Below are 26,133 nucleotides of genomic sequence, written 5' to 3'. Positions count from 1 at the left end.
CCCCGGGAGCTCAGCCGGGTCGCCTCTGCCTTCGCGCAGGTGGCCTCGGGGCGAGGCGGTGCTATCGAGGGAAAGCCGCCGGTGCCGCCCGCCCGAGGCACAAACCCCGCGTGGGGTCGAAGGCCGAGGGCAGCTCCGGAGCCGCGGGGCGAAGCGGGCGGCGGCAGCAGCCGGGCCGGGGGCCGCCCCTCCAGTCCCCGCCCCGGCCCGCCGCTCCCAGCCCCGTGCACGGCACGGCACGGCTCGGCACGGCGCGGAGGGGGTGGGTGGCGGCAGCCCTGTGACTCATGCCTGCGTCGAAGCAGATCAAGCGGCGATTCACGCTTTTAAAAAAGCAAATCCGAGCACTTCTGGAAAAAAAGGTCATCTCGCATTAAATTCCGCGGCGCGATTGGTATTCCGACGTCGTTTCTGGCGGAGTTTATAAGCGGCGAGTCGCTCCCAGGCTGGAGTCGCCCTGCCTGCTTGGACGCCGGCAGCCAGAGCGCTCCGCTCGCCCCCTCGGTAAGTCTTGATCTGCACCCCATTTTCCAAACCCTCGGGAGAGTCTTTCAGGATCTGGAGCTTTTTTACAATTTTTCCTTTTTTTTTTTTTTTTTTTTTTTTTTTTTTCCCTAAAATCGGTTTTGGTCGCTGTCGTACCTATAGAGGGATAACGGGTGTTTTGAGACAGCCAGCGTCTTAGACATTGCGTTAACCTGTTACTTCGCTCCCAGGCATTGTCTAGCGAATCTCTTCTGCTTTATGGTTGTTTTCTTTTTCATCCGAAAAAAAAACGAAATACTTGTTTACCATTGAAACCATCGATCCGTTGCGTTTACACGCGGGCGTGAAGGCGCCCAACAATGGAAACGAATCGCTAGCTACCGACGTGCGAAAGCAGCTAACAAAGAAAGAGCTCGTTCGTTGCCGCGACCTTCATTTTCTTGACAAGGGGAACGAAATAAATCGCAGGTAGCCATGGGGACGAGGGGACGAGCCCGGCACTGCCCCGCCGGTGAGCGGGTGATGGAGGTGCCGTGCCCGCCCGCGGGGGCCGGTGACCGGGGACCGGTGCCGGTGCCGCGCCTCTCCCGGCCCCGCCGCCCCCCGCCGTCGGCGCCCTTAGCGCCAGGGCTCGCTCCGGAGAGCGCCGGCTTGCTCTGGAGCACGTCCTGCCCCTGATTTGCTGAAACACGCGTGTGCCGGGACATGTGTGCGTGACGCGTGCCGCCGGACTCGGCAGAAATGCACCTTTGTTGTGGCGGGGGGGCTCTGTGGGTCTGCTCCGAGCGCTGAGCCTGCCGTGCGTTTCGGGGATGGGCTGGAAACGCACAGAAACGGGCTCCGTGTGGGACCGGAGGGCATCTGGGCTGGGAATTTCGAAGCCCGCTCTGCACGTTGGCTTGCATTTGACGCGAGCCACATAATCGCCCTGCTCAGCGGCCACCGATATAATTGCGATAGACTTCATGGTCTGTTAAATCCGTCATTCAGGCAAGGGGGGCAGCGCCTCGGCATTCAGCGAAGGGACGGGTTTGTTCTTCAGCCTGTCGAGGCATTTTCCCGGCGCGACGCTTAGCGCCTCGGCCCCGCAGCGGTCGGCTGCGCTCCCTGCTGCCCCTCCTGCCCCCCGGGAACCCTTCCTGCCCCCGGCAGCCCGTCCCGCTGCCTGCCCGGGACCTGCGCTGCCCGGCGGAGGCAGCAGCCTCCTGTCTGCCGGCATCCACAGGACTCCGGCGCGGTCCTCCAGGAGAGCAGGCTACTAAAAGCGCCTTTTCTTCCTTCCAGTAAATTCCTTGCTGCCCACCCGCGCTCGGAGGAATAGCGAAGGAAACCCGAGCTCCAGGGACCGGGGCTTTTCTGAAAGGATGGCTTCCTCCGCTCCCTCGTCCTCCAACGACGCTCCGGACCCCACCCCGACTAATTTACGACCCACAAGTAGGTTTTAATCTTTTCCTCGTTTAAAGCATTTTGGAGGCTTCCTCCACCTAGGCTCGGGAAGACCAGATTCGAAACGAAACGGTGAATCTGTGAAGCCCCGTTCGGCGCCGCTGAGCGAGGTGCGGAAAGTGCTCCACACAAAGAAAGCAGCCGCGGGTGGCAGCGGGAGGGGGCCGTGCGGGGAAGACGCCGGGAGGGAGAGCCCACCGCAGCAGCCAGCGCTGCCTTTCTCTTCCAGCCGCATTTGATGGATTTAGACAATAAACTGAATTGTCAAAAATAAAAAAAATAAAAAAAATCGGGCTGTAAAGGGAGCAGGGAAAATGAATCAGATAAAGGGCGAAGTTACACCAATGGCTCGAAGCGGGCTCTTCCCCCTCCCTTACGTTTTATAAATGCTAATGCTACAGCTTCCTTTCAGCCCACGCTGAAGCCTGTAATCAAGCGAAATTTGGATGCTAATTGTAGCTTTTCAAAGCCTTGTGTTCCTAATTGCTCTGAATTCGCCTTGAGTTATTGAGGTGTGAGTGGGAAGCAGAGGCTGCTGCAGGTGGATAGAGAATCAGTTTACAGCCCTGCCGGGCAATTCCGGCTGTCGCCTACCAAAAATAAAAAAATAAATGGGGAGGCTCCGTGCTATAAAGCACGCGAGACAAAGCGGGGGCAACAGTAAGAGACGAAAGGTTGTCAGGCAAGGCGGGGAATAGCTTTTAGCCCGAAAGGGCTGCCAGGCACAACTCCGCTGCCATCACCCTGCGGCCGGGGGAGGGCTGGGCTTTCTCCCCGCCGGGGGGACGGGCACAGCGCCGGGCTGGGGGCTGAGCCGCCCCCTCACGGCCGAGGCTCCCCGGGCCCCCGGCCGCCGCCCCCCCGCCCAGGTGAGCCCAGCCCCAGCCCGTCGCCCTCTCTCCCCAGGACCCACCGCTCCCCCCGGCGCCGCCACCGCCGCCGTGCCACCCGCGGGGAGGGGGCGGCCCCCCGGTGCCGTGCCCCCGAGGCTGGGGGGCCGGCAGCGTCTCCCATCACGGCTGCCCGCGGCCCGTCAGTCCGGCCGGGGCTCAGTGAGGCGCGTCCCATCATCCAGTCAAATACTATTTTTCACCCAATTAATTCCTGAACTCGGCTGTGACCCCATTTCACGCCACTTTATTTTAAGCCGCCGCTTCCCTGGAGCCCCGCCAGCGCGTTCCGGGACGCCCCGCTCCCGGCAGCGCTCCCCCGGCGCCCCGTCGGGCCGGGCCGGGCACAGGGCGCCCCCCGAGGGGGGGCGTGGGGGAAGCGCAGGGGTCGGGCTGCCCCGGGTGGTGCCGGCGGGGTCCCGGCCGGGGTCTCGCCGCCTCAGGGAACTCCTCTGCCCTCTCTTGCAGCCTACGACTCGTGGTGTGGCGTGGCGCACGGGTGCACCAGGAAGATCGGGCTGAAGATATGCGGTAAGTCCGCCCGACCTCCCGACCCCGACCCCGCCCCGGGTGGCGGCCTCGGGCTCCCCCTGCCGGGCACGGAGCCTCCCCTCCGCTCCGCTCCGCTCCCCTCCGCGCCCCGGTCCCGCCGCCCTCCCGTGCGTTTGCTTCGGCCCCGGCGTTTTCCGCCGCCCCTCCTGCAATTGCCGGGGGTGCGAAGGCGCGGGGGGAGCGCCGGGCGGCCGGCGGGGGGAACCCACGGGGGTTTGGCCGCCTCGCCGCCTGAAATTTTTCAGCCTTATCGGAGTAGAAAATACGGATCTCCTGGGGGAAAAAGATTAACGAGAGCCTTATTAAAGAGCAATTCGTCAGCTTGCTGCGCTGGTAAGATAGTGCTGGCAGCCAGTCAGCGCGCAGGCACATGAGATGCAGGAAGGGAAACAAATGCACAATCAGATCACAACGTTATAGCAAGAGATTCATTTGCAGATAACAAGCTGTCTTCCTTCTCCAGATTTCTCAGTAGCGCCTTCGTTTGCGTGGACAAACAGTCAAATTTTAATTTGCTGATGACGAGAATCGTTCAGCTTAGCCTGTGCCCCTTATGAATAGAAATTATTTCCGATTTCCCCCAGCTGCCTCTTTTGGGAGGGGGCGGGGAATAATTTCCTGGGAGAAATGGGCTTTTTTTCAAAGCCAAGACATGTCTGAGCCCCTTGCCCTACTCTTCCGAGTCGAAGCTAAACGTTTTGCTACGCGGAAGTTTGGACAGAAAACGAATCAGGGTGCAAGTGTTTAACCCAGTATCTATTAGAGATCTCGTTGGAACCCGCAGGCGGCATTAACGAGTAGTCGCTTAGTTCTATAAATAGCCTCTGATCCGCGTGTAATGGACCGTTTCCCTACCAGTCCCTTCAGTGGCTGGAGCGATGGGCTTTTTCATCATCATTTTAATTTAGCCCGGCAAGCAGAACTGATAAAGTAACGCACCGTTAGGCTCGTTCCATGTTGCTAGACTACCGGGGTTACAGGGGGACATCGCAGCTTCCCTCAATTTAGGCGTCAGATCAAACACACTGAAAATGAAATATCCCACCATTTTGGATTTGAGAGCGGCGAAAGAGAGTGTAGCAGTGCCTTTGTGAAGGGAAATCAAAGCAAGCAAGGATGATGTTTTGGTTTTGTTTTTATTTTGCTCGGTTTTAGCTTGCCTTTTCTGGCTTTTTTTTTTTTTTTTTTTTTTTTTTCTGTTTGACACGGAAAACGTACCGTGGCTAATAACGGTGATTCGGAATCATCGAGTTCGATCACGACTGATATGAGCCCTCACACTGGGATCTAACACCTTCACGGAACAGAAAGGGAAGGCTGCCTTTGGTAAATATACGGAGTGAAGCATTGAGGATGCCAAATATCCTAATTACGCGTGCTAAACCAGCTAACGTTCGACTATTAGAGCTGATTATCGCCTTGTCCTTACCTTTCACAAGACATTATTCTGGACCCTAAGCATTGTGCTGCTACAAAGCTGTAGAAAACTAAGATTTGTTCTTTCTGTGTATCACACCGAAATCTATTCATTTTCAACGCGAACTTGAAATAAGGGTTCAGCTCAAAGAGAGCGCAGGTCTTGAACAATGGGTCTGTCCTTCCACCCGTTTCCTATATTGTATTTGACATTTTCAGTAATTACGCACCCGAGATTTATGTGTCATTTCTTTTCAAATCACTGACCGATTTAAGGACGAGCTCCGTTCCTTTCTGTTTGAAAGCCACCGCCTGAAAAAAGCCCTGCGGCTGCCACACCCCCAGCCCCGTCACCGCACGCATCAGCTTCGAAAAGATAACACGTTTTGAAGAGGTCTCGGAGTATCTCAGCGTGCAAAGCACGGGAAGATTGCCCCCCGTGCCCGGAGCTGCGGGCTGCACCTCTCTCTCCCACCCCGACCACTAACACCGCCGCTGGCACCGATTCCGTTACCGCCTGCTGCCGTCGGTGGAGGCACTCGACGTGGCAGAACTGCTCCGGATAAGGCGAACGGCTGAGTTGTCGGCAGCCCGCCGCGGCTCCCCCGCAGGCAGGTGGGCTTTCAGCAGCAGCCCCGCGTGGTGGAGGCTCAGCCCGTAGTCACAGCCCGTGGGATCGCCGCCGAGTCCCTCGCACGCTGCCTCCTGCCCAGCCTCTCTGTGAAACCACGCAGGAATTGTAGGCACTACGGGGATCGAGGGGCTCCTTCGCCGGGTCAGTCCCTGCCTTCAAAAACTCGGTCCCTCTTGATGCTCGTCCATGCAAATACCTCCCAGCGGGGCACCTGCAGCATGCAGCTGGGGAGCGCTGCGCTCCCCCTTGCTGCGCGAGAGGCAAACCCTGCCGTACGGCGTGCGCTGCTGCCTGCTGGGTCTCTCCTACAGCGGTCTCTTTTTTGGTTTGTTCGTTTCTTTCCGCGCGGGGTACGGATGGCACCTCTTTCGGCACCTCCGCCCTCCGAGCGGCCCCTGCGGAGCTGCCCCTGCCGCCCGCCCCGACCCCTGCGGGGCCTGCCGAGCACCTCGCTCCCGTCGCTGCTCTGCCGCCGAACGTCGCCGCCAGGAGCCCTGCGGAAAGAAGAGTGACCAAACTAAGCACAACGAAGCCGCGGGACCTGCGGTGCAGGCGGTCGCTCCGCAATTCAGTCCAGTCCAGATCGCACCTAATCCGGTGTCAGCTGCGCCGCCCGATGAGCGGGCGAACACCACTTGCAGGTGCAGGAGCCCGCGGTCCGCTGCAGGGGCGGTTGAAAGCAGTAACAAAACTGCACACGAATAAAGCTCCTCGGTCGCGGACTCCTAATTTCTGCAAGAAAAGAGATTCTATGAAATAGCTTGTCTCACATAGCTCACATCCCTCAAAGCATCGTAGAAGGAAGCTGATGAGCGGAGCATGAATATGAAGAGACAAAACGACAAAAGTGCGCCGGACACAGCCACGAGAGGGGGCTGCGCTCCGGGGCTCCCTTCTCGGGGGCTGCCCCGAGCCTGTCGGGCCGGCCCAGCGGCTCGGGGCGCTCCCTTGTCCCCGCACCGCGCTGCAGGGGCCCGGCCGGGCCGGGGGAGCCATCGGGGCTGCGAGGAGCCCGGGGCATGCGGCCGGCGAGGAGCGGCGTCGGGGGACGCGGAAGGGCGAAGTGCCAGCCCTGGCTGTCCTCGCTCCAACGTCTTCCTCTCTGGCGGGCGTCCCCAGCCGCGAAGAGACCTGGTTTCAGGCACTACTCGTTCGAAGCGAAACAGATCGAGCAAACCTCCGGGGAGCGCGGCGCCCCTCCGAGCGGTGCGGTGTCACCGCTTGCCCCCAACCTGGGCGCGCCCGGCGCAGCCGGGGAGGTCCCAAAGCCGCTGCCTTCGCTGCTGAGGGAGAGGCCGGCACGGTGCGCGTTTTAGCGGGCATGGATTTCGCGGGACAGATCCCGAGAAGCCGGTGGCACAGCTCCGCCCGGTTGCAGCCGGCCGGCCCTGCGTGGCTCTCGGGCCGGTGGCTCCGTCCCCGCTGTCACGCCGGCCGGTGGCGGCGGCCCCGGGCGCCCGAGCTGCGTGTCCGGAGAGAGCAGGGACCCCGGGGAGGATTGAGGTCGGTGTTGAAGCGCTTTCTCGGGCGGAAAATCCTCATGGTGTGGACACGTGCCGGTGAGGACATCATTCCCACTGGCACCGGGGAGGGGGCTTGGTGAGTGCTACCCGTGTCCCTAAGCCCTGGCGGGGAATGCTCCAGGACGGCTGCTCGCTCTCGTGTCTTTTGTGCGTGAGAGCACCGTGAGGAGAAGCAAAACTGGCCCTGATTTTAATCATACATCATTGCCCCTGTCTGCTGGGTCCATAAACTTCGCCTGCAGGCTGAAATAGCATTGACTCATCCTGAACTCTCTTCCAGTGGCTGGCTACTGAAGTGGAATCTGTCTGATCGACTTAATAAGAATGTACCACTGTACTAAATGACAAAAATTTGTTTTTTGCATGGCTGGGTTTTTGCAGTTGATGGCGTTTTGAGCTCTCCCTCCTGGAGGCAAATAAACCCCATAAATACTCTTATTCCTGACCTCATTAGTCAGATCCAGAGCGAACACAGCTTCGAACTGGTGTCTAGAGAGCTGCTTTAGATATTTCTAAACATGTTGGGAAGTGAGAAAACTCTGACCTGTGCACCTTGCAATAACAATGTAGGGTTCCTGCAAAGGACCAACAGTCTGGAAGACAAGGGCCGGATCGTGAGCTCCCTGAAGGAAAGGCGGTCCTCCAAGAGCCTGCTGGCATGTGAGAACAGCGAGAAGGAGTCCAGGTTCCGGCGCACCGAGACAGACTTCTCCAATTTGTATGCCAGAGGTAAACGCTCTTTGCAGCTTCTGTGTGCTCCAGCCCGGTCACGTCCCCTAGCAGTCTGCCCTTGCCTCCCCTGCAAGTGCAGCCGCCTTCAGACCGTGCTTTTGCTTGGCTGCTTTTGAGGGGAGCCGTGAGCGTGTTTGCTGAGGGCCGCACTGGCGATGTTTAAAAGTTTCCTGAAATGCACGTTTATATTCCTTGGGCTGATCCGCAGCTCAGCTCCAGCTGTTCCTCCGGGGTCACTCCAGAGCCAGCTCCCAGGAGGAGAGCAATTTCGTATTTTATTTCCTCCTCAATAGATCAGCAATGAAACGGTCTGTGATTTCTAGCTACGGGGAGGGTGGGGAAGAGAAATCAATCTTTTATTTTCTTTCTTTTCTTTTTTTTTTTTATTTTTTTTTATTTTTTTTTCGGGGGAGGAAGCGGGCCAGGTGAAGGGCAGCTGCGGGGCTTTTGGCTCCCGGGGCTGCGCACCCCGCCGTTCCCGCAGGTGACCGGGCTCGCCCTTCCCCACCTGGCGAGGGGCCCCGGGGCAGCGGCCGGTTTCGCCGTGCCCCGTCCCTCCCTTGGCAGGCTGAGTCCAGGTGCCGGGAGGGCTGCGGGCGGCCGGGGCTGCTTCATCTCTGCCTGTCGCTCCCAAAGCAGGCGCTGACGGCTGGTTTGCCCCGCAGATTTGCTGCCCGCCAAGAACGGCGAGGAGCAGACCATGCAGTTCCTGCTGGAGGTCGTGGACATCCTCCTCAACTACGTGAGGAAGACGTTTGACAGGTCCACCAAAGTGCTGGACTTCCACCACCCGCACCAGCTCCTGGAGGGCATGGAGGGCTTCAACCTGGAGCTCTCGGACAACCCCGAGTCCCTGGAGCAGATCCTGGTGGACTGCAGGGACACGCTCAAGTACGGGGTGAGGACAGGTAGGTTCTCGCACGGCTCCGGGGAGCCTCTGGGTGAGGAGAGCGGGCCCCGGGGGCTCGGCTCCAGCCGTGCGCCGCCCGGCCCCGGCGGCAGGGCTCGGTGCTGTTTGCAGAGCCCAGAAACAAGTTTTTAAGACGTAATCTTTTTCACTTGATGAAATGCGAGCTGTCTGTATCTCCGGGGAGCAATATCATTAGGTAAATGAGGGCATAAATGACGCCGAATTTGCAGTTTTTCTTCTTTATGTTCGCCAGACGTTTAATGAAAAAGAGACTGAAATCCTAGGAATCATCAATAAAGGAACCCTGTGGATTTCAGCCCATTACCCCGGGGCCCCGCCTATCCAGGCTCTTCCCAAGCAGCCGCCGATGGCCGCCTACAGCCGCGTCCCCTCAGGGCCGGGGCCGCTTCATGTCGGGCTCAGTGAGGGGCTTCGGCGGCAACAGCCCCGTGTGGGGCCGCCATGGCGGGAGGGCTGCCAGAGGGAGCTCGTTGCGGGGTGTGCGGGGGGGCCGATATAATCGACGGCGCCTGGCCGCGTTTGGGCTCCGCGCCCGTAGCGAAGGGACGCCTGTTTGCAGGCTGAGGCCAGCCGGGCGAAGCTCGCCCTGCCGGCAGCGGGGCCGCAGCCCGGCCCGCTCCGTGAGGGCGGTGAAATGGCGGCTGAGCTGACGGGCCGGCAGGGCCCCAGCCGCAGCGAGGCCGTGGGCGAAGTCTGGGCCTCCTCGCCCCCCCGAGCCGAGGGGCGCTGCTGGGTTGGAAGGGGAGCTTTGGGGACAGCCGTGGGGTCGTGCTGAGCCGCTCTCAATTGTCTTTCAGGTCATCCGCGCTTTTTCAATCAGCTCTCCACAGGGCTGGACATCATTGGCTTGGCCGGGGAGTGGCTGACATCGACTGCTAACACAAACATGTAAGCGGTGTCTTGCCAGCTTCTGTGCCTCGTGCTGTGGTTAAAGGGGTTGTCATCTGTCACGATAGACATGCATTGTGATAGATCCGTAGTTATCAGCTTTAAATGCTGATTGGTGTATCTTCAATAAAAGTGTCACCCGTGACAGTAATACAGACCAAATAGTTACGTGAAGCTGAACAGTTTAATATTTCTGATAAATACAATGCAAATATCCGAGCACGTGATGAGTAAAATATGCTGATTCTAATATGCTATTAATATTCTGATTCTAATAGAAAGGATTTCTCTTCTCTTGGACTAGTCTTTATCTTTTCCATACATTTTTTTAAAGATTTGTCTATAGACTGAGTAATTCTGCATTTAGTAACAGTAGAATACAACATAAACAAAACTACTGCATTTTTTCCCGTTGGCTTCAGAGGTAAGACTTGGACCACCACCTTTTCCTGTGTATGTGCTGGTAAAGAAGTTACTTCTGTGTAGCTTCAAAAGGGTTAAAAATGTAATACTGGAAATTAGTTTAATGGTAATGAAGGAATTACCTACTCTAAGATTTGTTAAAGTAGTGTATAAAAAATAGTCAGAAAAAGTAAAAAATTACTTCTAGAACCTGTCAGTGAGAAAACTTCATTTTTTTTTTTTTACATCAGTAAATGATAGTAAAATGAAATGAAATGCTTCAGAAAAGTGAAAGATGTTATGCTGATTTTTTTGCAACTAAGTGTCATTTGTGAAGAAAACTTTTTCATGGTTTTTATTTGTGTATTGATCTGCATATGTTCCAAAATGTGCTGGGACTCTAAATATTTGGCAGGTAACTGACTGCCTTCTGTTTTAGCCCTGTATTGGATGTGTTTTAACTGTAAAGCTACCTCTAGTCTGAGTAGTTTGTTGCTAATTGGCAGAACACAGGAAATGTATCTGCAGATCTGAAAATGAACAGTTTCTCCTGGTCCATCCATGAATAAATGGTTCATTAAGTATAGCTGATCGCTAGCAGCTCTGTGTAGATTAGGAGCTGTGCCTGTTTTGTGACATTAGCAGTAAAGAAAATTGCATAAGGTGCTCCAGCCAAAACCAACCCGCTCTTTACAATTATCATCTTTCCAATTAGTTTTGTTTGCTAAAAAATGCCGTAAGAGATTCAGATCTAAAAGCTGACTGGAAGAACAAACAAACAAACAAACAAAAAACCACAACAAACAGTAGCAACATACATTTTAATGGTAAAACTAGTAGTGCAGGGTGCTTTTTTATTCCTTCCTAGGACCATAAATAAAAGCTAAAACAGTTCTGATTACATTTCTAAAATAAAATCTTGATTAAATGTTGGTCCTCTGTGACAAAAACATACTTTAAAGAGTGTCACTTTTTTGCAGGCTTCATTTCCGTTGACTGACTTAGTTATCCTAGCTTAGCTATCCTTTCGTAATCAATGAAATTGCACAAGTATAATAAGGCAAATCAGAATTCAGCTCTGTGGCAGACTTTGATAATCTTATGAAATGTTACCATCATTATTAGAAACATCACACTTAGTTCTGTAAGAGTAACTCTTTTATGAAGTTGCTTTTGTCTTTCTTATTTTGGTTTTAAAGTTATATTTTTAAATAGCTAGTTCTGTAAAGCTAGTTTCTGATTCATTTGTACTTTAAACGTGAAGCTATCTTGAAAACACTTTTCTGCAAGTGTTAAAATTGAATCTGTTTGATGTTTATCAAATGCAAAATGGTATGTAGCTCTTTTTTCAGCAAACCAAGGTCAACATGATTTGCTTTAAAAGTAACACAGTAATTGCAAGTATAGTTGAAGCAAGATGTTTGTAAAATACAATTTAAAGAACTGACAAGGTTATTAACAATAGCCATACTTACTCTTCGAGCTCGGGGGAACATACCACTTGTTCTGAGCGGTGTTCTGGCATGGAAGAGCAGGTTTTGACCTTTATCTGGAAACTGTTCTAACCTATTTCAGTTACACAACCATGTAACGTGACAGTAACACTGGATTGTGGTAGGGTATGTCTTCGATTTCCCATGTTTCTTTTCCCCCTATAAACACTATTTAAAATATACGCTTAGTGTACAGTTAGAAGAATACATATTTCCTTTCTCAAATGGATTTTGAGAAAACATCTGTATTTTCTAAAAAAAAAAAAATATATTGTCATTAGGAAACGTTCCTTAAATGTCACTGTGAAGATGCTATATTAAATTAAACATAATAAACTTCCCACGTTGACTTGGAAATAATGTATCAACATGCTATTCATAGCTCCATCACTGAGCTTAAGGCTTTCTGGGTGGAATTTTCAGGAGCTGCTATTACTCACTTAGCTCTAGGGATCAGTAGTATGGGGAGCTCGCTCACCACACGGCAGCCAGCTGAGGTTAGAGAGCAATGATGCTGTCTGGAAGTTTGTTTTATGCCCGCTGTTAGCCAAGATGAGAGAACTATGTTGATAGTATTGGGTTTATGCATTTGTACATAAATATTCATATGCATATTTATGAAAAATTAACATATATAATCTAAAATGCTTTATATTTGTTCTCAGAATGCTTTTTTTTTATTTTTAAATAAATATTGGCAAATGGGAACAGGGAAAGAACGCTTTGTCCTAATAAAAATGCTTCTGCCTTTAGTTGAGGGCAGAATTAAGCCAGTGCTACCCACTACCAAGATAAAACCATTATTTTATTCTTTTAGAGAAGACCTGAGATTCATGACTGTTTTAGTTAATTCATAGAAATACCTGTACAGGTTGGAACTGTATGGAAAAAAATCTAGTCAGGATTTTTTGTCAGGAGAATGGTTTTAATGTAGGACAGTTCCTTATGGGCCAAACACATTTTCTACATTTTAGCAAAATTTTCAAAATCATTGAAGTTTAAAACAAGTTGGACTGACCTTGAGCAAGTTGTTATATTCAGAATCTTAGCCATCTTCTAATATAACTACTGTGGTCTTGTCATTTATAATCATCCACAGTTGTTTTTTTGACTTCTTTGTAAGCCTTTGGAGACTCAGAAAATAATTACATAATAAAATAAGTAAATTCTATTTTACTCGTTTTTCAGTAGAATTTAAAATTCCCATGTGATTTTTTTTTTTTTTTTGAATACAAAAAAAAAAAAGCTTAATAGTGTATACTTTCTATACAAGCCATTGAGTCTTACAGGAAGTATGTAGGGATCAGTGTGCAAGATCTCAAAATAAAAATAAAAATGCATTTAAACTTCTGGAAAAAAAAATCATATTGACTTAAGTATGTCCTCTCTTAGGCTACACTGTTTTGTACACTGCTGAGTTCCTTTTGGCTTCTGTTGGACTTTCAGCCTAAATAAAGGTTGGAATATGTCTTAGACTTGCAGTATGTAAAAAAAGCACAAATCAAAACGAGCTGTCATGTTTTTGCTACTGAGGAGATTGCAGACACCAGCTAGTTTGTTAATTTTGTGTTTCTCTAATTATTGGAAGCACCCAAAATCCAGATCCATGTTCAGCTATTTCTGACAGTTCTGATGATGATCAAAGCAAAATAAGTAGTATTTTTGCTTCTCAAAATAGCAATGATAATAATAAGAAAAAAAATATGAAAGTTAATATTTAAAACTAAGCAGTGTAGATATAAGTAAAAGACAAGCTTTCAGGCATAGCTTGTCTCCTCAAGGTTTGCCATACCTATTATCAAAGTGTCATTTTAGTATTAAAGAAACAACGTACACATTCGTAAAATTGTACAAGTGGAAGGCATAAATGATCAGTCAGATCCAGTGTCAGGGTGTCATATTCTTGAAGATTCTGTTAAAAATCACAGATTAATTGTTTAGTTCCTTTCTGTTTCTGCCTTCACCTATCCCTCTCACCTCCACCCCCCCACCCCCTTTATTTATTTATTTATTTTTTGGTATACACAGCAAGCAGTTTATTTACAGCAGTAGCAATTTATCCAAAAAATGGTTGTATGGCTGTCACTTTCCATCCACAGAGCTATCTGTGACATCATGGCATACCAGACTATGCAATGTGTTTTGCCCTCATTAAATGGGTACAACAGTTGACTGCTGTCTTGTTTTTTTGTAATTGTTAATTAGAAAATCATCATTTATAATTACTCTTGACAGTTATTGATCACATGGTATTGTAGAAATAAGTTGTCCTTGGAGATCATCAACGGAATAAATCCACATAATTAATTGTATTTAGACTTTGAAGGCCTAGCTCAATACTTCTAATTATGGCTGTGGTTAGCTCAGTAAGTTCACAGTTTTCATAAGGAATTGGCACTTTGGGAGACAAATGTGTGACAGCACAGCAGTCCCTAGCACACTGATGATAAACATTAGGTCTCATGTTGGTTATAATAGAAAAGTTATTGATACTGCAGGTCTTTATTGACCAATATTTCACATTTTGTCTTCCTGAGGATTTGTGCTTGTGTAAAGTTTGCTATATCAGATGCTGCAGATTCCTTTTTTTTTTTATATGAATTGAGCATTTTCACATTTCTAGTTTTCAATTTAGACTGAGAATTGATTGTGTGTTTTGAAATCTATATTTATTTATTTATTTTATTTTGTTTGCTTTATCCATGTAGGTTCACATATGAAATTGCCCCTGTTTTTGTCCTCATGGAACAAATAACACTTCGGAAGATGAGAGAGATTATTGGATGGTCAAATAAAGATGGCGATGGAATATTCTCACCTGGTGGGTTTTTCTCGTGTTTTTGTTGGTTTACTAAAACTTAAAATATTCAAATAAACAGAAGCTGTGTCTGAATGTCCACGTTTTGCTTGAAATGTTTTCAAGACAAAATGACGGCAGAGTTTTAGAAGTATGAATTTCTCACCTGAAGTACATGCTTTGTTCAAACATCCCACAAAAAGAAGTTGAAAAAAAATATTTTTTATCTTTGGGCATGTCTGTCTATGATGGCTGACATTTTTAAAGCTTGATTATGAGCTCTGGCATGTAATTAGGCATTTAGACACCTTCTCTTGTGTGTCATTTCTGGAGGTAATGACCTGCAGAACCACAACTTCTCCTGACCAATTGTTCTTGAGAGCCTTAAGAAAAGGGACTGTTTGTCACTTTCTGGGCCATAATTTTCCCAGAAATCCAACTGGATTTTCAGAAGTATCATTCTGAAGACCAAGCCGAAGCGTCTTCCCATGAAAGCAGTATAAAAGCTGTTAGCAGTGTTAGAAAAGACTGGGAAACCATGTGGAAGCTGGGGCACCCAGCAGAACTCCAGATTTCTGGGTTTGTTGTTCAAGAGAAACCATCATGTTTCACAGGATGAAGGGCAAATTCCAGCTCCTTTTGGAATAGCCTACCTAAAATCCAGAAATGCACTCTTGCTTGGTCTCTAGTCCCACCTGCAAGAAAAATACAGATTTTGCCCAGTGTTCTAGTTGATGAAGAAATACTATAGGAAGAAATTCCCCTAAACTTTATGGGTAAGATTCTTATTACTAAATCTTGTCTGCATTGTTCAACTGAGCTAGTTGTCCTGAGCTCCTTTTAGAAGAAAAGAAAGGGAAATAGATATTTTCTCTCAATTCACATTCTTTGAAAGTATCAAAATATTCTTTTAACTGACTATAAAGGAAACTTAGGATAACTACTTGAGCTGTAGAAAGCTACCTCTTAGCCATCTAGTTCTACATCTTCAATGAGACAGGATAAATCTATCCAGTATGTGAATTTTCTTCAGACCCAGAGAATTCAGTAACTTCCTGTTTTTCATGCTAACAAGAAGCTGTCATGCAAAAGCAGTGAAATGAAAACCGACCTTTTAGGAATGTGTTTCAAAATATTAGCAATTGAAAGAGATGATAGATTATCAGTATGGCTTTATAGAGCGTCTGTCCCTATGCTGTTTAGACATATGACCACATATTTCAGAGATTTGTTTTTTCATAGTTCACTGCCACTTTCACCGATAATCCAAGTGAGTCTTGTATGTCTTTGGTCTAATAAGATATTTTTTTTTCTCATCATCACTCTGAGTCTTCATTCATTTATTTGTTCATTCACAGGAGGAGCTATTTCCAACATGTACAGCATAATGGCTGCACGCTACAAATATTTCCCTGAAGTCAAAACCAAAGGCATGGCTGCAGTCCCTAAACTGGTTCTCTTTACCTCAGAACATGTGAGCTCAATACTCTGTTAACTAATTGATGTATATTGTGAAGACATTTCATTATTAAATGACTACTCCATTAAATGTGCATGGTTTCCTTCAGAGTCACTACTCAATAAAGAAAGCTGGAGCTGCACTTGGATTTGGAACAGACAACGTGATTTTGATAAAATGCAATGAAAGGTAGGATAGATGCTAATGTTTTGATATATTAAATATGTTCATCTGTTAAATTTCTTTTATTGTACTTAAGGACTGGTTCAATACAGTGTGTCAAGTTGCTAATGGCCTGTTGAGAAAATCCTATTAAATTATTTCAACTGTAGCTAGTATTTCTCTATGCACTCTTTAATTTTCTTTGTCTTTCTGTTTCTACAATAATTACAGAGGCAAAATAATACCAGCTGATTTGGAAGCAAAAATTTTGGAAGCGAAACAAAAGGTTTGCGTTTTAAAAAAACTAGTGCTTAAATATTTAGCTTAGTAAAATATATTACCTCTTCCTTTGAAGGCTGAGGGTTAACATTAAACAAACATATTATAATAATATAAATGCTATAATAACATTTTTTCAGCTGATTAATTATACACTTCTATATTGCTTAGGGAATTATCTTGCCATGGTTTCCATTTACTATTAAAAGTCTCTCTCTTTCTCTCTCTCTCTCTATCTCTCTCTCTATCTCACACACTTTTGACCCACATCTGTATTTTATGAATTTTTAAAATAATTTTCTGTTTGGAAATAGTATGAAAAAATACTAAAACATGAAACTAAAACTACTTTTATCCAAACCTTAAGGTTTAGTTAAAAACATCAAAAATTCTGTTGGATGTTAGTCCTAAAAATTCCTTTAGATTCCATGTGTGAAGCTGCAGGGTTAGTGACTATACCTAGCAAGTTTAATTTTTTGAAGCATTTATTATTATTTCTTAAATCAGCACAATGAAAAATCCATTAATTTTATATAAAACCACCAAAGTTAGAGGTATCAAGATTTTTCTTGATTTCTTATCTTCTTTATACTTGGAATTGTGGTTCACATTTATTTAACCTAACTCGAAATTGTCTCATTTTGATCTTATGGTTCTACATTTAATACTTTTGTTTCGGATGGCTTTGTTTTGCTCTATTCTGTTTGTCAGTAGATAAAGATTAAAGGAATAACTTCAAGCTTTCAAATCACAATTTACCACATTTAATTAATTTTCCTTTATATTTCTATAAAAGTCTAAGCTTTAGTTGACTATTGCTAGTGTGCTACTAGAACTTTTAAATCTCCTCACCAGAAAGAATTAGAGAAAATAATATTCTCTACCTTCTAACTAGTTAATTTTGTGGACTTACAGTGCAATAAAAACAGACAGTTCATTCCTACTTTGCAGTCAGTTTTTCAGTTTCTGTTGGTGCTTGTGTGTACTTTTCACTTGGGAAGAAAAACATTTTCAGACAGGAAAATGGGGTAGCAACATTTCTAAAATGGTTTTCATGGTTTTTGTTTGTTTTTGTTTATCTGAAAGAGGCTGGATTTTATAGTTAATACTGTTATTTTTATTGTAGGGATACATTCCTCTCTTTGTAAATGCAACCGCAGGCACAACAGTATATGGAGCCTTTGATCCAATACAGGAGATTGCAGATATATGTGAAAAATACAACCTCTGGCTCCATGTAGATGTAAGTAGCTTACTCACATGACGTTATTAAAGCAATATAGGATTTTAGTTTACACGTTTTGTCTTGATTTAAAATATTTAATATTAGAACCTGAGTAAATTAAAATATGTTAGGCTTTTCAAAACAACAAGTCTTCTCTTTTTATTCCTATCTCTTCCAGGCTGCTTGGGGAGGTGGACTCTTAATGTCCCGAAAGCATCGTCATAAATTGAATGGAATAGAAAGGTACTACACGCTCCGTATTAGTAATCCTGTTATTTAAGTAATTTTGTAAGGTATATGACACTTTACAAATTCATGAAAAGATTTAGACCTAGGAGTTCCATGTATAGGCTTTGGCATAGATGTTTCCACACCCAGTGTTGACAAGGCTGTAGTTTATAGAAGATGCCATATTCGTAGTACCATGGGTGTGTTTATTTCTAGACTTTCCCTGAAACTACTTTATCATAAAAGGCTGCCCATCTGAATAAAAATCAGAACAGTAATGAAGAACCAGAAACATAAGGTCTTTCCCATCACTGCAGGTATCAACTTCAAGGGAATCAAAAAAGGATTTGAAACAAACTCTACCTCTACTCAAACTCTTCCTTGAGCCAGCTGTGCTGCATGTGGGCACTGTATAAAGGTATAAAATAAGAGCAGTGAACAGAGTTCTTCATTAGATAGACTTTCCCAGTGGTGGTCATTTCATACTGTAAGTAAGAACAAGTACAGGATAAAAAACAATATATGGAAGGACTGGTAGGAAAAGTGCATGGACCTTTATGGCACAAAGTGGGATGTTGTAAGAGAACTCCAAAACAGCAGAACAGTATAAGCCTCTGCCCAGTCCAGTTTGCCACTCACTCATGTTATGTCAACATGTCTAATATGAGGTTAGTATTATAAAACAATTTCCTTAAGCTACACTGGTTTAGTCAAAGTAGTTTGGCACACCTCTTCTGCTGTGAGGTAAACCCAAAGGTGCTAACTCGGGTGGTAAGCTTAGTTAATTAGCAAATATTGAAAACAACAGGCCACGAAGCATGATATTATTTCTTTTCTAACAGCTTGTACTATCTTCAAACGTGCGATGGGGCTCACATGTACCATGTAATTGACTGTCACAGGCCCCAGCTGAGGTCTGTTGCTCACACTCAGGCAGACTTGGACTGCCCAGAGACATGGACATAGGAGGACTGGCATGCTGCCATGGGTACATAGCTTGGATTGCTTGCAGGAGGATAGCCTCTGGCTGTCTGACTGTGCAGAATAGAGAATGATGTTTTCATGTTAAAATAAACCAAATGCTTCTTTGGAATGCTACTTGAAATTGCCTTTGTTTGGAACCCTGAAAATTAAATGAATGTGCAAAACTGAAACCATAGCACTCTCAGAAGGAAACAAGCTGTTATATAAAGTTCCTGTTTCTTGACTACTCCATCTGAACTATTATTGAAGTTTTTAAAAAGATACTTGACTCCCAGAGTGCAATCTCTAAAGTGACACCAGCTGAGCTACTTAACCTGCTGGCTGCACTACCTAAGACTTAGAGGGAGGGTGAGCTGCCCAGGTGCAGCCCAGGCTGCCCTGTTGTTTTGGCCAATATGTGCTACTATCTAACCAAGCGCAGATGAAAATTGGAATTGTATCTGGGGTATTTGTGGAATCAGTCACCCTCAGACTTGGGTGAAGAAGTTGCGTTGAAGAGGAACTGTGGAACAGAGGAACCGTGGTTGTGTCTGTGTCTTCTGAGAGACAGGGGTGGAAGGAGGAAATCCCTTTGAACTTTCTTTAAACCAGATTGTGTTAACATCTGTATAGTCTGTGAAATGTCATTATATGGTTTCTTCTACTGGAACATGCAGTGAATCAAGAGGACGTTTGGTAATTAATAACTTGGGGTGAAGAGGTCAGTGGACATAGAATGGTGGTACATTTATTTTAGCATCATCATTAAACTGTCTAGGATGATATATTAAAATACAGAAAATCTTATCTGTTTGACAAGTAAATTAGGTGATCTTATGCATCCACTTGTGCTTACACATAAGGAGTTTTAACCTTTACGTGCAGAATGATAAGACTGTAAAGTTTTATAGCCTTTTAACAGTCCATAGACTTGACAAGATAGTATAGAAAAGGCCTCTTATGGCTCTACCTGGAGCAGCAGATAAGCATTAGAAGTGTATTTTGCTTTGCTTTATACTTTTCCAGCAGCTGTTTGGCAAAGAACTGAATTTTTTCAGTGCTTCATATTATTTTCCTTAATTCTTTGCCCCATCTGCTTGTTAGTACCTTGAATCAATAATAACCTGTCAGACTGTTTCTGGTAGGTTTGTTAGTGCTATTTCTAGAATTGGACACATCTGGGGATGAAGTTAGTATTTCAGCTACTCAGCATAGTCTGACATTAATTATCTGGTATTAATACTAATAGAAACTAAGCAGAAGTCTGATATTAAAGAGTTAATGCACATAAAATTCCTTTCCTGGATGATACAGCTGGGAAAGGAGACATCTGAGATAGTGTGATATCCATAGTGAAATAAGCTGGTCAAAATCTCCATGCATTTCCAGCTACAAGCAGAAAACTAAAGTGACCACTCCAGGTTGAATTTTTGTTTTCCATACCTAGCTGAATGTATTTTTGTTTGTTTGTTTGCTTGTTTTGTTTGTAGAGCCAATTCAGTCACTTGGAATCCACACAAGATGATGGGAGTATTGTTGCAATGTTCCGCCATTCTGGTCCGGGAGAAGGTCTGTTTTATATTTAGTGATTATGCAGTTAAAAAAAAATGTAACTATCAAACCCTGATTTTCAAAAGAATATGGCAAAATCCATTTCATTTCAAAACTTCTTTTGGAAGGAATAATCATGTGGATTTATATTGTGTTTAGGAAATTTTTGTTTGTTCATTTTTCTTTTTGTCAAAGCTGTTGACAGTATGGGTCAGATACTCAGCTGCTGGATCTTTGCATATTTTAAGAACAACACTATAGCCATGCCAGTCTATTTCATCTGAGAATCTGTCCCTTTGTTCCCATGATATACTGAACATACAGCCTTGGTGTTAGTAATTGGTCACTGTCTAAACTGCTTACTTGAAAAGCAAGTATTTTACCTTCTGTGGTAATTTAAAAGTTTCTCAATTATGTTAAAAGCAAGCCACACTGCTTTATTAATTTTTAAAAACACATAATCTATATGTGTAAATACATACTATGTATTTTTAGGGCTTCCTTCTAGATTCTCTGTTGCCATCAATGCAAGACTGGTGTCTTATTTCTTTTAAGTTCTAAGTATTTTCTTTAGGTAATCAAAAAAAAGTCATGCCGTCTGTGGATAGGACTACTATTTTTTTTTCCTATTTTCTAACATGTCATTTGCTACTAGAAGATGTTTGTTGAGGAAGTGGTAGCAGTCTGTAGAGCAGAGGTGTAGATGTTGTAGGGTTCAGTTCTAGATCAGCCATTTGTTTTCCAGTTGACCCATCTCTAAACTGAACGTTTCCCATGAAGTGTTATACTCACCTTTATAAGGCATTTTGAGCTCTATTGGAGGGAAGCACTAGCCATTATTTAGTGGCATGCATGCTTATCATGCAAACTGTTGCAGGATTTTGGCAAAATTATTCTCTGTGGGGGAATTTTGATGGGTGTATTTGTGTTCATCAGCTAGAGCTGTGGTCTTTGACATTTTTAAAAGGACCACTAATATATTTTATAGAAGACGCAGACCGCTTTAGAAATGTTGCATATATAAACTCTGTGTAACATACAGGAATTTTCTCCTTTGTGTTTCTTTCAGAGATCCTTTTGTAGCCCGTAGATCTCCATTGGTCTGTAGACAATCATTTTGAAGGCTGCAATGCACTCCTTCCCATTGTTTGCTTATTTTAAAACATTTCTAAGCAAAAAAATATCCAGTTTAGATTATCTGTGTTTATAGTTATCACTAATGCTAAGTATCATTAAGCTGGAAAATATATGAAGTTGGAGCCATAGATTTTTTTTTCTAAAGTTTCTGTAGCTATATGCAGCACTGAGAAACCACAACTTTATTCTAGTGTATTAAGTTAATACATCAAATGTTTAAGTCTTAAAAACACAGCTTTACAATGTGAAGTGTACCAAATTAGTATTGGAAATTAAGAATCCAAATGCAGCTGAGGACGTTTTTTCAGTTGTGGATGTCTGGGTGTGTAAAACCGTATGACTTCTCAGGAACTGCTAAGGGAACCACCCTAGGTTATAAAATTGCATCTGTGGCTCATGTTCATAAAAGAAGGTCAGTATTTCATTATTTGGTTGTTTAAAGAACAATTCTTCTGTACATATTCGATATACAGTATATGTATTATTAATACATACAGATTCACACTTATGACATGTTTCATATATGTCCATGCCTTTCATTACAGGGTATACTTCAAGGCTGCAATCAAATGTGCGCAGGATATCTCTTCCAGCAAGATAAACAGTATGATGTATCCTATGACACTGGAGATAAGGCAATACAGTGTGGTCGACATGTGGACATTTTCAAATTCTGGTTGATGTGGAAAGCAAAGGTAAATAATAAAATCAGAGTTCAAATATCAGTAATTATTTATTTAATTTATAAGATTCATGTAATGGAAGGCTTTTTTAACACTTACATAATCACAGTTTCTAAACATATAGGTATATCTGAGAATTAAGTTAAAAAAAAGAACCATTCAACTTGTAGGACATTAGCCATCAATAGTTTGGATGGAAATAATAGGAAAGTTTTAAGTCACTTGATCAGTGTAGTTCAGAAATAGTCTAGTTCAGAACTAGTAGTGTAGTTCAGTGTAGTTCAGAAATAGTAAGATAATTTTGATTTTCTTTTACTTATTCATTCATATAAAGGAGTATACTTATAAGAAAAAAGGTTTTTTGTTCAGTTTGGTTTTTTTTTTTTTCATATTTTATTTGTTATCAATGCTCATCTACTTTTTCTGGGATTATGATCTTTCAAAAAATCCAATACTACAGAAGACCAGTAGGTAGACAGTGACTTTAAGCAAACAGGCTTTCGTTTTCTGACTTTTTAAAACGAAAAGTTCTAGCAAACTGTTTAGATAAATAAATTACTTCCCAGATCTTACCCTTTCAGTTGTGTTTCTGTTCCATGTTCATGGTCTTCAAGAAGAACTGGGATGCCAAGACACAGTATTTTTATATTTGAAAACTGAAAAAAATACTCTATTAAAAATACCAGAAGTCTTTGTTTTTATCATCATAAATATTCTTAAAAACAGAACAAAAGGAAATAGTGATTACAATTATGATATATTTAACTGCTTCTGTAGTGATTGATTAACTTTACTTTTAAATTACAACAGATAATTCTGCTAAATGATTTGTCCGAAGCCATTTAAGATTGAAGCCTGTCTGCAAAGTTGATTACATCAGGGAATGAAATATTACTATATAATTAATACTTTGTTTTTATAAAGGGTACAGTAGGATTTGAAAATCAGATCAACAAATGCCTGGAACTGGCAGAATATCTCTATACTAAAATCAAAAACAGAGAAGAATTTGAAATGGTTTTTGAAGGAGAGGTAAGTTTTCTTTCATTTAACCTATGTGTAGGAGCTAAATCCATATGGAATTCTGAAAACAGTCTTCACACCTCTCATAGTTCAACCCAGTTACACAGAACTGCTCTTATTTTCCGAAGAATTACATGACTATTGACATCTGGGGAGATTTTTTGGCCAATTACGTGTGGGTTTATATCACAGATGTCAGCTTTACCTCCTCTCTCTCTCCTCTCCAGAGGTCTTTTGAGTTTAGGGCATGAAGACTACCTTAAAGCAATCTATTAATTCTGAGATTCCAGGTGCTGCCATGTACATAACTGCAAATCTGTTTTTGCTGTGTTCTGTGGAAACTCCCAGTACTGTATAAACTCCTGCTTCATAGAATAGCATATCTGTTATCTCTTCATTTACTACAAAAAGGAAAATGGGGTTGACCTCGTAGGGAATTTGAAAAGCAGTTCCCCTTAAAACTGCATGAAGGTAGAAGACATTGACACTTAGCACCCTAAAATGTTGCAAATGGGATGATGTATAGGGATCTAAGATAGTAGATGCAAAAAGCAGTACTGTATTTATTTATTTTTTGGCATCCAAGTCTATGCTATAATATGCTAGCCCATAGAATGTCTGATTGATCTGTATTATTGTGTTTATCGATGTACGTGTTTGGTTATTCTTTTTGCAGCCAGAGCATACAAACGTATGTTTTTGGTATATTCCACCAAGTCTCAGGGGCATGCCAGACTGCGATGAGAGACGAGAAAAGTTACACAGGGTGAGACTTACGTTAAATGCAAAAATATACTCTGCTATTTCAACCCGAAGTATTGTGTTAATTCAAAACAATACGTCCATGTCTTGACATGTGTTCTAGATTCTGGGACATCAGTTTTCCAACTGCTTGTTATGACCTTGATATTTATTCACCTTTGTCTCCTGTTGGGGCTGGTCACATTTTCCCTATAGAACAACTCGGTTATTCATTGTTTTTTATTACTTCTGTGGTCCCAAAAGCATATAACAGTTTTTAAAAAGTAGCTAGGCACAAAAAAGGTCCCCATCCTGTTTGAACACCATATCAGCAAGAGAAAAGAAAGGGTAATTATTTGAAAGGGACAGGTAAAGGACATGAAAATCTGTGAGCTTTTTGTCAAGTTTTTATTTTGATTTTAAATGTTCTTGATTAGTAATGGGTGATTTTGTAATATTTAACTAATTACTGCATTTCAGTGAAAATGAATACCTTCTGAAAGACTTTGGGATTTTTTTTTTAAGAAATGACAAAGGGCAATGAGGGCATAGTACAAGCACCAGAAGAATTTCTCTGTTGTATAGGACTTGAGGGAAGTGAAAGACATTAATTTTGTAAAAACATTTTTGACAGATAGAAGTGGAATGAAATAAATTAAGCAGACAAAAGAATGATTTTATAGTTGTAAAAATGAATTGCATTTTTTTTATGTGTGGAAAGGAAGAATGGGCCAAATTGGGAGGTTTTGTAGATACTGTTTTGTCTGCAACACACTGAGAAAGAGAATGGGAGAGAACAAAAATTCCTGGATCAACCCACTGATATGTTAAGTAAAGAAATTGCCAAAAGTGAGAGAAAAAAGGAAGATAGGTGAGATTGGGAATAAAGATGAAATGTTTGACTTGACCATGTTAAAGAACGTTATAAAGCATCCTACAAAACAGTTAAGAACCAGAAATCGGACCTTGGCTGGCAGACAGTAGAGCAGGAGACAGAACTGAACAGCAAAACTGCCCTACTCAATCCCAAATATTAAGACGGTTGGAACAGTATTCCTTATAAATTAAAGCGAGGAAGTCAGACTGAGGTAAATGTGCAGTATCGCAAGAATACTGGAAGATTTCCATGGCTTATGCTAGCAGAAAATATTCTTTATGACAGAGATCTTGTTGAAAAATTTCCACCATCTCCCTTATTGCCCTGCTAGCAAATTGGCCCTGAGAACAAATATATTTTCATGGAAAGTATCCAGGACCCTCAAAAAGTTGGTTCCAGAGTACCGGAGGTTTTTTGTTTGTTTGTTTGTTTGTTGGGGGGAGGGGGTGTGATAAAATTCTTTATGACAAAATCATCCATACCTCTTTTTTTTTCCAAACACCGTAGCAGAACTGTGCACTTCCAGTACCTGTCATTTGAATATTCGTTGTTTGGGCTATAAGAATAGAAATTAATTAATCAGCATATAGAAATGATATGTACGTTAGATATATAAAAATATTACAGACTGAATACACTAGGATGCTAGTGTCTGTCTCATAATCAAAAGATTCCTTAAAAGGTGGATGTTATTGTTGTTGATTTTCCTTTACGTATCCAATCCTAAACACGCATGTGGTTTTTCAAGCTTTTGCTCTTGTATTGCCTTTTTGATCTGCCCATTTAATTTTTTTGTTTTGTTTTGTTTTCCCTGAATTAAGAAAGGTTGTGATATACAAAGAAAAGACATAAAAAAAAATTGAAACTCTCTCTCTCTCATTTTAATTTCTAAAGGTGGCACCAAAAATCAAAGCACTGATGATGGAGTCAGGTACTACCATGGTTGGATATCAGCCACAGGGTGATAAAGTCAACTTCTTCCGAATGGTCATCTCAAATCCAGCAGCAACGAAGTCTGACATAGACTTCCTCATTGAGGAAATAGAGAGACTGGGGCAGGAGCTGTAGTGCAATGGTTCAGTTATTTATTTCTCTAATTCACTGTTTTCCAGTACTGGCTATTTTTTTAACCCAGTCCTGCAGAACACGTTTTAAGGAAATTCCCTTTCTGTAAGCTCCAATCTCCTAAGACATCGTTAAACAGCAACAACAAGGTATAGGCTACTAAAACATACATGTATTGGTAGATCATTTTACTGAGGGAAAATGTATTATCTTGAAGTTGAAGTACTGTTGACTCTTACATTGGTCTTGTTTATTGTTGTCAGCAGGAAATTAGTAAGTACTAAAATAGAAAATTAAGAACTCTGCACAGTACATATGTACAGTATAAATATATATATAATTATATATATACATATATATACATATATATATATATATAAAGTGGTTATAAAGTTAGACCTAAGCCACAGCATGTTTTCCACTTTAAGAGAAGTAAGTTTTCCTTCAACATCTAATGACGTGGATAATGTGCTACGGATTTTTTGCCAGGTAAAAATAGACATATAGAAACATTTCTAAAATGTAGATTCGTAGGAGCTAAAGAAAATGT

At 43.7% G+C, this 26,133-nt stretch overlaps 1 protein-coding gene across 1 annotated transcript; it reads left to right on the top strand.

The window, feature by feature from the left end:
- Nucleotides 1-1,807: 1,807 nt before the first annotated feature.
- Nucleotides 1,808-25,586, top strand: GAD1 (glutamate decarboxylase 1; the record flags this gene model as incomplete). Its single annotated transcript, XM_082762860.1, has 16 exons — nucleotides 1,808-1,920; nucleotides 3,291-3,353; nucleotides 7,518-7,676; nucleotides 8,345-8,587; nucleotides 9,408-9,498; nucleotides 14,102-14,214; nucleotides 15,549-15,664; nucleotides 15,759-15,838; nucleotides 16,043-16,097; nucleotides 17,217-17,333; nucleotides 17,494-17,558; nucleotides 19,997-20,075; nucleotides 21,740-21,889; nucleotides 22,802-22,909; nucleotides 23,577-23,666; nucleotides 25,413-25,586. Exons 1-16 carry the CDS (start codon nucleotides 1,851-1,853, stop codon nucleotides 25,584-25,586), a joined length of 1,773 nt encoding a protein of 590 aa, XP_082618986.1. The 5' UTR covers nucleotides 1,808-1,850.
- Between the last annotated feature and the right edge of the window lie 547 nt (nucleotides 25,587-26,133).

The sequence above is a fragment of the Aythya marila genome, assembly GCF_965140915.1.
Source record: "Aythya marila genome assembly, chromosome: 6".
In the NCBI taxonomy this organism is placed as follows: domain Eukaryota; kingdom Metazoa; phylum Chordata; class Aves; order Anseriformes; family Anatidae; genus Aythya; species Aythya marila.
Note: the sequence above shows the minus strand (reverse complement) of the source record. Positions and strands in the feature narration are given on the sequence as shown.